At 53.7% G+C, this 11,021-nt stretch overlaps 1 protein-coding gene across 2 annotated transcripts; it reads right to left on the bottom strand.

Annotated features, from left to right (window-relative positions):
- Positions 1-358: 358 nt before the first annotated feature.
- FASLG (Fas ligand) lies at positions 359-10,525 on the bottom strand. 2 transcript variants are annotated; one of them, XR_005629970.1, is made up of 5 exons: positions 9,934-10,525; positions 9,617-9,662; positions 8,685-8,723; positions 6,925-8,183; positions 359-403 (listed from the first exon to the last, which is right to left on the bottom strand). XR_005629970.1 is itself a non-coding variant. In XM_039730299.1 (4 exons), the coding sequence occupies exons 1-4, from the start codon at positions 10,249-10,251 to the stop codon at positions 7,789-7,791; spliced, it is 798 nt and encodes a 265-aa protein (XP_039586233.1). In that variant the 5' UTR covers positions 10,252-10,525; the 3' UTR covers positions 6,857-7,788. The 2 variants fall into 2 exon arrangements, 1 of the variants encoding a protein (XP_039586233.1); XM_039730299.1 differs by lacking the exon at positions 359-403 and having other exon boundaries at positions 6,857-8,183.
- Positions 10,526-11,021: the final 496 nt, after the last annotated feature.

Below are 11,021 nucleotides of genomic sequence, written 5' to 3'. Positions count from 1 at the left end.
TTCCATCTGCATCTCTGGCAGAAACTCCTTTGCAGCCCTGGCAGGGCCCAGCGAGGGAGGGGTTCAACAGGCTGACCCAGCAGCTCCACGGGAGGCTGAGGGTTTGCTGGAAGTCACCAGAGTCTCACTGCCCAACCCTTTTACACTCAGCCAGAAAGAACAGAAGTGCTTCACATTTCTGTGTTTAATGTGCTCCTGGAGACCACAGGAAATAGCACTTTATAAAAGTAGGTCTTCAGGAGAGGGGTAGCTATATTTTTTTTTTCTTTTTGTCACAGAGGAAATCAGAAGTAAAGAATGAGATGAGTAAAAAGCAGTTAAAGAAAGGCTGAATTTCCGAACCACTTACGTGATGGATTCTGCCAGCAGGTGATTCAATGGTTCTGCACGAGGTTTTCACACCCTAAGAGCAAAAGCAAAGTGTTCAACAGTGGAACCCGAATTACAGAGGGCACAAACCACTAGAAAAGAGTTGCAAGAAAACAAAGGAGAGCAGCTTGGTGACAAGAAAAGGTCAGTCTTCCAAAGAAGGCTGTACAAAGAAGTAATTCTTGCTGTCTCAGTGGTGTTCCTGGAGAGACAAGGGTTTAAGACAGAAACCATGAATTTCTTTTCTCTAAGCCCCATCATTCCTAGAACATTATTCTGTTTGTCTCAGTGGCTGTGGGCTGGTGGGGGGGACAAGCTCCCCCCTGTCACCATTTCCACACACATTTCTGGTGCTGGCCATGGCCCCACCACAGGCACTGCAGGAAGCCAGGCAGCCTCTCCTCAGTGCCCTGCAATCCCAGGGCTCCCAGGCAGCCTCTCCTCAGTGCCCTGCAATCCCAGGGCTCCCAGGCAGCTCCTCAGTGCCCTGCAATCCCAGGGCTCCCAGGCAGCTCCTCAGTGCCCTGCAATCCCAGGGCTCCTCCCAGGCAGCTCCTCAGTGCCCTGCAATCCCAGGGCTCCCAGGCAGTTCCTGCTCAGTGCTCTGCAATCCCAGGGCTCCCAGGCAGCCTCTCCTCAGTGCCCTGCAATCCCAGGGCTCCCAGGCAGCTCCTGCTCAGTGCCCTGCAATCCCAGGGCTCCCAGGCAGCTCCTCAGTGCCCTGCAATCCCAGGGCTCCCAGGCAGCTCCTCAGTGCCCTGCAATCCCAGGGCTCCCAGGCAGCTCCTGCTCAGTGCCCTGCAATCCCAGGGCTCCCAGGCAGCTCCTCAGTGCCCTGCAATCCCAGGGCTCCCAGGCAGCCTCTCCTCAGTGCCCTGCAATCCCAGGGCTCCCAGGCAGCCTCTCCTCAGTGCCCTGCAATCCCAGGGCTCCCAGGCAGCCTCTCCTCACTGCCCTGCAATCCCAGGGCTCCCAGGCAGCTCCTCCTCAGTGCCCTGCAATCCCAGGGCTCCCAGGCAGGCAGCTGAAACCAAAGCCCTGCTGCCAAGTGCAAATTTTAGGGGTTTTTTCAGAGTTGAGTGGTTCTATGGCTACTGGCAACTCTGCCTTCAGCCCAATGTCCCTAGCAGTGCTCTTGAGCATGGCAGCCTTGGTGGCTGCCACCATGTCCCCAAGTTCTCTTGCTTTGTCCCCTCAGTGCATCCTCCAGCTTCCTTCAAGCACCAGAGCTGGGGTTTTGCTTATTTTTGTCTGCAGAGAGATAAAGGATGGCAATGAGTGGAACAATTTTGGCTGAAATGCTGGTCAGGACTTTCAGGTAATGTCCTGCAGGAGAGAGGAATGAGCACTTGGAAGCATGTTGGAACCCTGGTTACTGAGAATTTTAGACTTTCTGTGCTGACAGGCACTGACCCCCAAGAGAACACTGCATTTGACCTGAGGCCATTGAGAAGGATTCCAAAATGGAATGACAGAACTGGGATTGTGGGTGTGCAGTTTGATTAGAAGTGTGTGATATCACAGGGTGGAAAATTTAGAATTTAAGGTTCTAGAATATAGTAGTATCTATAAAGCAAGATGGAGGTTTTGGGGCAGAGGCTGGTCCTTCTTCTTCACCTTCTTCTCAATGGGTCTGGATGGTTTTGTGTAATTGGATAAAAAAGTCCACATTGCAGGCCATGGGTGGTTGGTTATTGGGTTAAAAGTGAAAATAATTCAGGTGTCATTTCTTAATTGGACAGTTTATCCATAAAAGGCCTTGGGGAGAGAGAGAGAGAGACAGGGCTCCATTTTTAGTTTGTTAGGATGAAGTGCTGTAGAGCTCAGGGTTTGTGAGACTGTAACACAGATAAGAATTAATAAACATGTGAGTCCAAACATGAAATTCCATCTCAGACATTTAATCCCAACCCTGGCAAAAAAAGAAGATAAAAACTCAACAGAGGCAGAAGCTCCCAGTGCCACCTCCAGCCACCAGCAGCCCACAGCAAAGAGTCTGATGGCAGCAGGAACCTGTGCAGGTGCTGCTCTGCTCCTTGCAGGGATCCTGTGCACAGCCCTGGCACTTGTCCTGTGGCACTGCAACCCCACAGCTCTGGAATGTGTTTAACCTGTGCCTTGAGGGGCTCTGGAGACAGGGATGCATCAACTGGCAGGTGGATCTCAGCCTGTCCTGTCACTACCACCCCCCTGTGCAGAACAAAATGCATGTGGTGACACAATAGACTCTTCAAGGGCAGGGAGACAGGACCTCAGGATGGTTCAAACTGGATTTGGAAATTACCATCTCCTTCTTTCCATCTGAGCCTTATCTGAGTCACCTCCCCCAGCACAGCAAGCAGGGTCTGCACAGGATGTGAGCAGAGATTTCAAGCAAAATGATCATTTCCTTCTGCTGCTTAAGGAAAAAGAGCAGCCAGCCAAGCCACCCTGGCTCAAACCAAGTGCAGCAATGGGATTTAACTGCTGAATGGGCTGGAATCCTCCTGCTCCTTCACTGCTGGTATCAAGCAGGGAATCTGAGAAAATTACATTCTCCTTTGTGCATTCTTCATCTTCCATGGTTTGGATTTCTCCTTCAGGACTGTAATGAAAATTAAATCTCAGATAATTTTAATCTCTTCTTCATGAAGAAATCTTATTAGGAAGCACAAATGTTCCTGTCTGCTGCCTTTTTCTCTGACATATTTTACCTCTGTGTTGGCATAAACCTCACAGGAGTGAGGAGAGAGAAACTCCAGGGGAAATGCATGTCCCCAGCTCAGAGCTGAGGAGAACATGCAGTCCAGTCCTGGCAGCCATTCAGATGGCTCAAAAGCCAGCTATTCCCCTGCCAGGGCAGCTGTCCAAGGTGAATTCCCCAGGGAATTAGGTGACCAGCTGGCTTTCAGTCCTCAGGAATGACCTGGCCAAGGTTGGGGATGACCCTTGTTTTTGGGGAGCCAGAGGAATCCCCAAAAACAAAAGACATCTGAACAGAGAGACTTTTTCAACTGTTGTTGAAGGAAACTGGTTGTGGAATATGGGAAGAAGAGAGAGGAACAGTTAAAATAAAATATCTGTGGTGGTTTTGTGAGAGGGGAGAGAAGGTGATTCTCTCACAGCCTGTGCTGAGGAATGGGAGGCAGCTGAGGGAGTGGAAAGCATGTTGTGGTTTGAAATTCCACTTGCAGCTTTGAGTCCCTTTGCTGCCCAGAGCAATGAGCAGCTCGTTTCAATCAAACCTGGGAGTCCCCAGAGCAGAAAGCCTTTGTCCTTGTTCCCACAGCTCCTGGGACAGGCCATGTGCAGGAACAGAGCACTTGGCTCTCCTCATTCCCAGAGAGATCAATCAGCAACAAGCTGTCATGCTTTTATTCTTCCTCATTTCCTTTTTGTTTTCAGTCATTAAAATCAACCAGAAATTCACATGAAACTTGCCTCACCTTGCAGCAAAATTACTCTGTCTTTACTCATCTCCTCCTTTCTGCTGCGTTGAACCTCAGCCACTTAGTCATGCCTAAAATTCCACTTCTGTAACCATGATGTAATACCCCCATGTGTCAGAGCACTGGGAGAATAAAAGCAATATCTGAATCAACCTCTCTTCCCTTTCTCCTGTCTCTAACCACCAGACAAACTCCTTCCCAACCTGGTAAAAATGTGCCACAGTCTGTGCAGCTCCTCGGGCTGGAAAAAGTGACCCCACACAGGACATTGTAACAGAAACTCAGAGAGCCCAAGGCTGGCCTCAGGGAAAAAAAAAAAAAAAAAAAAAAAAAAAAAAAAAAAAAAAAAAAAAAACCCCGAGGTAAAAAGAGATTTAAAAAAGAAGTCTTTGATGTAACCCATTGGTTACAGCACATCCTGAGCCTACACAAGGTTTGCAAGGCAGTGGAACCTGGTCTCAGGTAAATAGGATACTGCATCTAATGCACATCAGCCACAAGAGAGGCCAAATCTCTGCCAAGCAGCTCTCTGTGCTGAACAAACAGAATAAATATTTGCCATGCAGAGCCCCATTTGGGCAGCTGCACATCCAAACACATGGGCACCTTCTGGGCAGGGTTCAGCTGCCGCAGGAGCTGTCTGTGCTGGCAGAGGGAGCAGACCAGAGAACTCTGATCAGGAGATGATCTGGGCTCCTCACTTCTTGTCAGCCACGTTCTCTGCAGAGTGAGGGTCTCTGGAGCCTGTAAATGGTGCTGAAACTCCTGAGGCACCTCCACACCTGACCCAGGCTGCTCCATCAGGGGAGAGGATGTCAGCTCAGAGCACTGCAACCATGGCCTGCAGGGCAGGGAAAACCCAAACATCCCCCAGCTCAGTCCTGCTCGTGCACCTGGGATAGCCTTTCTCGTGCACAGACCCTTCCCTTGCTGGGGAGAGAAAAAAATACTTGGGAGGTCCCAATTAAAGTTCAATAATTTATTTTTATTTTTAAAAAATTAAGTACAGCCCAAGAGCTATTAAAAATCACAGAATGGTTTGGCCTAAAGATGGCTCCAACAACCCCAATTTCTGGCAGGGACCCCTCCTGCTAGGCCAGCTCACCCAAAGTCCCATCCCACCAGGCCTTGGGCACTTCCAGGGATGGGGCACCCACAGCTTCTCTGAGCAGTGCCAGGGCCTCATCACCGTCTTAGGGATGAATTTCTTCCCAATGTCCAACCTAAACCTGTACCCTTTCACATTAAAGCCATTCCCCTTTTCCTGTCACTCCATGCTCTTGTCATGAGTCCCTTCCCAGCTCTCTGGGATCCCCTTGAGGCACTGGAAGGGGCTCTGAGGCCTCCCTGGAAACTTCTCCAGGCTGAATAACCTCAGCTCTCTCAGCCTGAGAGAACCTAATGTCAGCATTAAACACTCATTGAGTATTTAATGGTAACAATTAGCAAAAATGTTTTTAAATGAGCAGCTAATTTGCTAGATCAGCTGATGACTTTATTAAAGTCAGTGTGGCACAAGGAGCCTATGAATTGAAAAGGTCCAATCCTGCCATGAGCTCACTCCCAGCCTGCAGGCAGAGCCCAGGAGCTCAGCATGGGCACTCCAGGGGATGTTTGAGAGAGGGATCACAGAGCAGAACCACGTCCCACATCCCACTGGCAGCTGTGCCCCTGAGCCAGGAGCAAGCCTGGGAGCCCCAGCTTGGTCCTGCACCAGCTCTGCCCTGCTCAGAAGGACCAGAACTGTTTGTAGCAGCACTGCCCACCCCTCTGTGCCCCTGCCCTCCCCTCTGTGCCCCTGCCCACCCCTCTGTGCCCCTGCCTCTGAAAGGTGCAGCTCTGGGGTGCCCTTGGCATTTCAGGTGAGGACACATCTCATCCCCTCCCAAGGGCCAGAGCTCGTCCTGCCCCGGGGCTGACTGCAGCCACAGCCTGCATGGCTACTGTGGGGTGACCTAGAGAGGCTTTGGGATCCTCCCAGCCCTTCCGACCCCGTGCCAGCAGGCAGAGGAGCAGCAGGACAGGTTTCCTGTGGGCCAGGAATGCCCTGCCTCTCTCCAGGCTGCTCCCCAGTAAAAAGGGAAGCACCTGGTGTGCTCGGCTGGTTTGGCTGCAGAGACAGCTGTACAAAGAGCTTCCCACTCCCCACTGGGATGTCCCATCACCAGGAGAGCAGCACAGCCCAAAGAGCAGGCAGAAGAGGACAGCAATTTCCAGCCTTTCCTGGAAAGGTCTGGACCCAGCAGCTCCATCCCTGTGCTGTGCAGTTTCACCCTCTGATACTTGCAGAGAAAAAGTCAAGCCAGAAGACCCCTGAACTTCATCCTTTTGAGATACTTTCCACCCTGAGAAATGCAGTGGAAACATCAGCAGTGTGAGCAGGGCTGCAGTTTTCCCCTCCCACTGGCCACAGCAGTAGCCAGACCACTGAGAAGTTTCAAAGAAATAAACTTCCCTGAAGCAGACAACACAAACCACACCGAGCTGAGAGCAGCACGGTGGCAAAGGAAACAAGCGCTGCAGGCTGCTGAGGAGCCACGCTCACTGAGAGCAGCAGCAGAGCTGCAGAGGGCAGGAGCAGGGGCAGAGGTGATGATGGACCTGCTGCAGCCTTGTGCCCTGCCTGGTGGCAGTGACAGCCCCAGGGTTAGAACCCCGTGGAGCTGACACCAGGATGAACAAACAGGGTTTGGGGGTTTTTTGCACCAATTTGTTTCTTTGCCCTTCAGACCACTCTGTGAGAAGTGCTTCTGGGGGCAGAGGTCACTCAGATGAGCCTTTGGGGACAGACAGCAGCACCTGTGCTCAGCCACCAGTGCCTGGCTCCTCTCCAGTTCTAACCTGTGGTTTGAGTCAGCCCCTTCCTGATGGGCTTGGGCTGCCTGCTCTGTGCTGCCCACACCACACCTTCCCGGGCCCCAGATCCCCATGTTTCAATGCTGGAGCTCCAAAGCCTCGTGGAAAGGGCACTGTGCAGTGCCAAGCAGGCAGCAAAGAGGGATGAGATTTCTGCCATGCTGCTGGAGAAGGACTGAGGCACTGAGCCCTGATCACAGAGGCCATGGTCCAGCCCGTGGCACCAAATGAGGAGAGGACAGCATCACTCACTAGAAAAATATATATTTACCATCTGTGTTTTTCTCAGGAGAGAACATCTCATGGCAAGGGGCCCAGCAAAGTCATGCAGTTGACAGGTGCCAGCGTGTCACCAGCTGCATCAGGAAGGGGTGGCAGACCAGGCCCCCATGGGGAGCCCTCATGTGCTGGAGGGGCAGGAGGGGGCTCAGGGTGCTGCTTTCACCTCAAGCCCCACTGCCCTGCACTGCTGTGCTGCTTAGAGAGCCCATGGCCACCCCACCATCCCCACCACCATGGTGTGGTCACGCTGCCACTTCTGGGACATCCCTCAGGACACTGCTGCTCCTGGCATCTTCCTGGCAAGGCACTTGGGATGAGTTAAATAAAGAGGTTGGGGAGCATTTCCTGGGATGGGAACAGTCCATAGCTTAACAGAAAATGAACACAGCACCTCTCCCAGCCCAGCTAGCAGGAGGTGCCTGTGGTACAGCAGTCCCAGTGCTGGGCAGTGCCAGCCATGGCCGGGGGGAGCAGCTGTCCACACTGCTCGTCCCCACACCACTGCGGTGTCGTGGCATGACCCAGACACCTCCTTAACACCCCCAGGGCTGTGACACCACGGGGAGCAGCAGGTCCCACCATCTTCTCAGGCAGCAAGTAGTGAGTTCCAGCAGGGTTTTCAGCACACCACTTTCTGAGTTTGTTGGGGTCTTTGTAAGGAGAACATGTGCAATTCTGTTCAGGCTGGTGCAGCACAGTCCTGGTGCTTTCAAGCCTTTCCCAGCTGCTTGGATCCCCTCATGCTGAAGCCCAAGCACGGTTTCTGGGTGGGTTTTGTGGTGCCCAGGCAGCACTCAGCCCTCATACATCCGTGTGGGTGTGCGTGTGAAGGGGCTGCCAGCCACGCTCCATTTCAAAGCTTAAACAAACCAAAGAAAGTCTTGGATTCCTCAAAGTTTACCAAGGCGATTTTGGAGACGTTGACGTGCAAGCTGTCCATCTTCCTGAGCCTGAAGAGAGCCCCCAGGTAGCTGCTGCGGGCCCACATCCTCTGGCCCGTGCAGAAGTTGGTGGCTTTGTCCTCCATGAGCACGAGGCTGCCCGGGGAGGCCGGGTTCCTCTTGTACACCACGTGGGACAGGAGCTGGCTGTCACAGGCGCTGCCGCGGAACAGCACCTTGGAGTACACGAAGTACAGCCCCGGCTCGCTGACCAGCAGCCCCCGGTTGTGGTACTGGATGCCACTGGTGTAGGCATGGCCAGAGGTGGGCTCCCACTCCAGAGGCAGGTCCTGCTGCGCTGGGTTGCCTGGAAGCCCAAACAAGACCAAAGAGAAGGGTGGGAAGTATGTTTGGTTGGGTGTTCTTTGCTCAGGTCACGCCCCACATCCCAAGGCAGCCCTTCTCCCAGCCTTGTGTGCAGTGTGGAAAGTCCTCCTGGGCCTCACCCCTCACCAGTGCCAGCCCCAGTGCCACTCCTGCCCTGCACACCCAAAAACCAAGGCAAAGGCAGGCCTCACTGAGAAGCATAAGTGAGGGGGAGGGCTTTGTCTGCGGAGCAAATTTCCACTGTCAGAGCAGACGTGTCACCTGAGCAGAGCAGCAAAGCCTGTGTGGGGTGGGCTGCTCAAAACTCCAGCCATGGCACCCTCTGACCCCATCCCAGGTCCATGTTACCTTCTGATCTCATCCCAGGTCCATGGCACCCTCTGACCCCATCCCAGATGCCATGGCACCCTCTGACCCCATCCCAGGTCCATGTTCCCCTCTGACCCCACCCCGGGTGCCAGCCCTGCTCCCCCACACGTACCTGTCACATGGGCTGCCCTCCTCACCTCCTTCCTCTGCCCTGCACAAGGAGAGGGAAAACATTGGAGCTCCATGGAGAAGTCAGCCCAGAGAGCAGGGGGGGCCTGAGACCCTGCAGACCTCCATCCCACGGGGCAGGCAGGAACTGGACTGTCCTCAGGAAGGGAGAGCACAGCTGGGAAAGCTCTGCCTGCCCTGCAGGGCTGAGTTCCCTCTGGAGAGGTGGGCCCATTCCAGTGACTCGGTGTTTGGAGCCCATCCCACTCCATCCCTTCGCTTTTCCTCAACATCTATTTCATCTTTAATTTCAGAAGCAGCCTTTTCTTTTCTCAAGCAAATTAAATTTTTCTCTCAGCTCCCCTTTCTCCTTTACACTGATTCCTTGCTTCTATATCTTTATGCAGCCCCCTCAAGAAATTCAGGTTTGTTATTTATGTTCAACCTCTGCTAAAGAAGCCTGTGGTCAGAGCACTGAGCATCCAGTTCAAATGAGAGCTGCCCTTCCCCTAAAGGAGAAAATTTACTGATATAGGATATATAGGATATATAGGATATAGGAGAACCAGGACTTCCCTTTCCCAAGAATTTTGCTTTTTTTTTTTTTTAAATTCAGTATCAGAACAAATTTGAAAAATAAATTTTCTAATTAATAAAATTCTTGGGGGGGGGGAAATAAAACTTTTCAGAGCTAGGAAAAAAACCTGTCAAGAGGACTGAAAATTTCTTTCTGACTTGGCCATTTTTGAGAAGGATATCCTCACTTATGACATTAGCATGGAATGCAAAAGAAAAGCAATAGTTTGGAAGTTCAAACCAAAGTTTTAAATTATTCCACCAAAATTGAAACTTTTTTTTTTTTTAATCTGGAAAAATTGGCAGGTTCTTGTGGAAAGTTCCAATTTCACTGGGCTCCTGCTGCAGGCATGGACTCACCTGTGAGTTTCTGAGAGGCTGGAGGGATGTGCTCAGCGCTGGCAGACTGGCAAGAGAGAAAAGGAACATTGGCTTAGAGCTGAGCAGCCTTTGACAGTGGTTAAAGCCGGGGATTTAGCCCCATGGGGGGCTGCGAATGCTGAGAAATACACAGAGATATCCCGATACAGTCAGGGGAACAGGCACCCCCTTCCTCTGTGCCAGCAGGCACCGAAACGCCACCGCCGTGCCCCCTGCGGGCATCTCAGGCACCCTTCATCCCAAGGGCTCCTTTTCCCCTTTCCCCAGGGACCTGCGCCCAGCCAGGCGGACCTCACCTCTCTGAGCTCTTCCACTTCCTTCTCCAGGTGAAAAATCTTGAATATGCTCAGCCCCACTCCGGTGAAGGCCACCAGGATCAGCAAGAACATCACGAGGAAGCCGGCGCTGCTCCTCTCCCTGTCCCTGTCCCGCGGCTTTCTGCTCCGCTGGGGCACGGGCGGGGGGAAAGGCGCCGCGGGGGCACAGGGAGCCCCTGCCTCGGCACAGCCGTCCAGCCAGAAGATCTGCGGGCCATAGTTCAGGCTCTGCGGCAGCGGCACGGGCCGGCCCTGCCTGCCGGGCTCGGCCGCGGCTCTGCCCCGCTGCGCCTGCATCCGTGCGGTGCCGGGGATGCTGCGACTCCGAGAGCCTCCAAGCAGCAGCAGCAGAGCCCCTTCCGGCCCGGCCGGGACCCACCCTCCTCCCACAGCCCCGCTCGGGGGCTGCGCTGCCGCCCGGGGCTCCCGGGCCCCAAAACCTGCTGCCTCCGCAGCGCCCGACCGCGGGCAGGGCTGTCGGGCTGCAGGAGCCACAAACCCTCCGGCACCGCGGGAGGGACGGAGCCCAGGAGCCCTCCCCGGCAGGGGATGCGGAGCCGAGCCCGTGGGATGCCGGGGTCGCTCCGTTCCTGCCCGCCGAGCATCCCGAGCATCCCGAGCATCCCGAGCATCCCTCCGTTCCCTTCCCCGGCGCTCCGCGGGGCACGGCCCGGCACAGCGCACAGGCGCTCTCCTGCCTGGTGGAAGCCTCCGAGAGCACAAGGCAGCCCGAGCAGAGCTGCCCCAGCGGGAACAGCCCGGGCAGGGCCAGCTCCGGGGCTGCCCTCCCGCCTCCCAAGGACAAACGCAGAGTCCACACCATGCTGCAAGGGCCAGCGCTTTGGGAGCTCATTACAACATCCTAATGAGGAGAGACAGGGGCATTTCCATTTCTCCATTTCCATTCCTCGTGTACTGCAGATTTCTAGGTGGGGACAGTGAGATTTCCCCCCAGATTTACAGGTGCACACAAGGGATTAGGAATACTTTTCCTTTCACTTTACAGCCCCGTGTTGAAGTGTGTATTTCTATTAGGTAGTGTTAAAAAAAGGAAATGCTTAACACAA

The sequence above is a fragment of the Passer montanus genome, unplaced genomic scaffold, assembly GCF_014805655.1.
Source record: "Passer montanus isolate IOZ18808 unplaced genomic scaffold, ASM1480565v1 scaffold71, whole genome shotgun sequence".
Taxonomy (NCBI): Eukaryota; Metazoa; Chordata; class Aves; order Passeriformes; family Passeridae; genus Passer; species Passer montanus.
This window is presented reverse-complemented; position numbering and strand designations above follow the sequence as displayed.

Bases quoted from the DNA above. Each gene is read 5' to 3' on its own strand.
- FASLG (XM_039730299.1), bottom strand. From the start codon at position 10,251: ATGCAGGCGCAGCGGGGCAGAGCCGCGGCCGAGCCCGGCAGGCAGGGC. The intron at 8,724-9,616 runs GTGAGTCCATGC...CTCCTTGTGCAG, and splicing joins AGCCTCTCAGAAACTCACAG to GGCAGAGGAAGGAGGTGAGG. The intron at 8,184-8,684 runs GTACGTGTGGGG...TTGGGCTTCCAG, and splicing joins GAGGGCAGCCCATGTGACAG to GCAACCCAGCGCAGCAGGAC.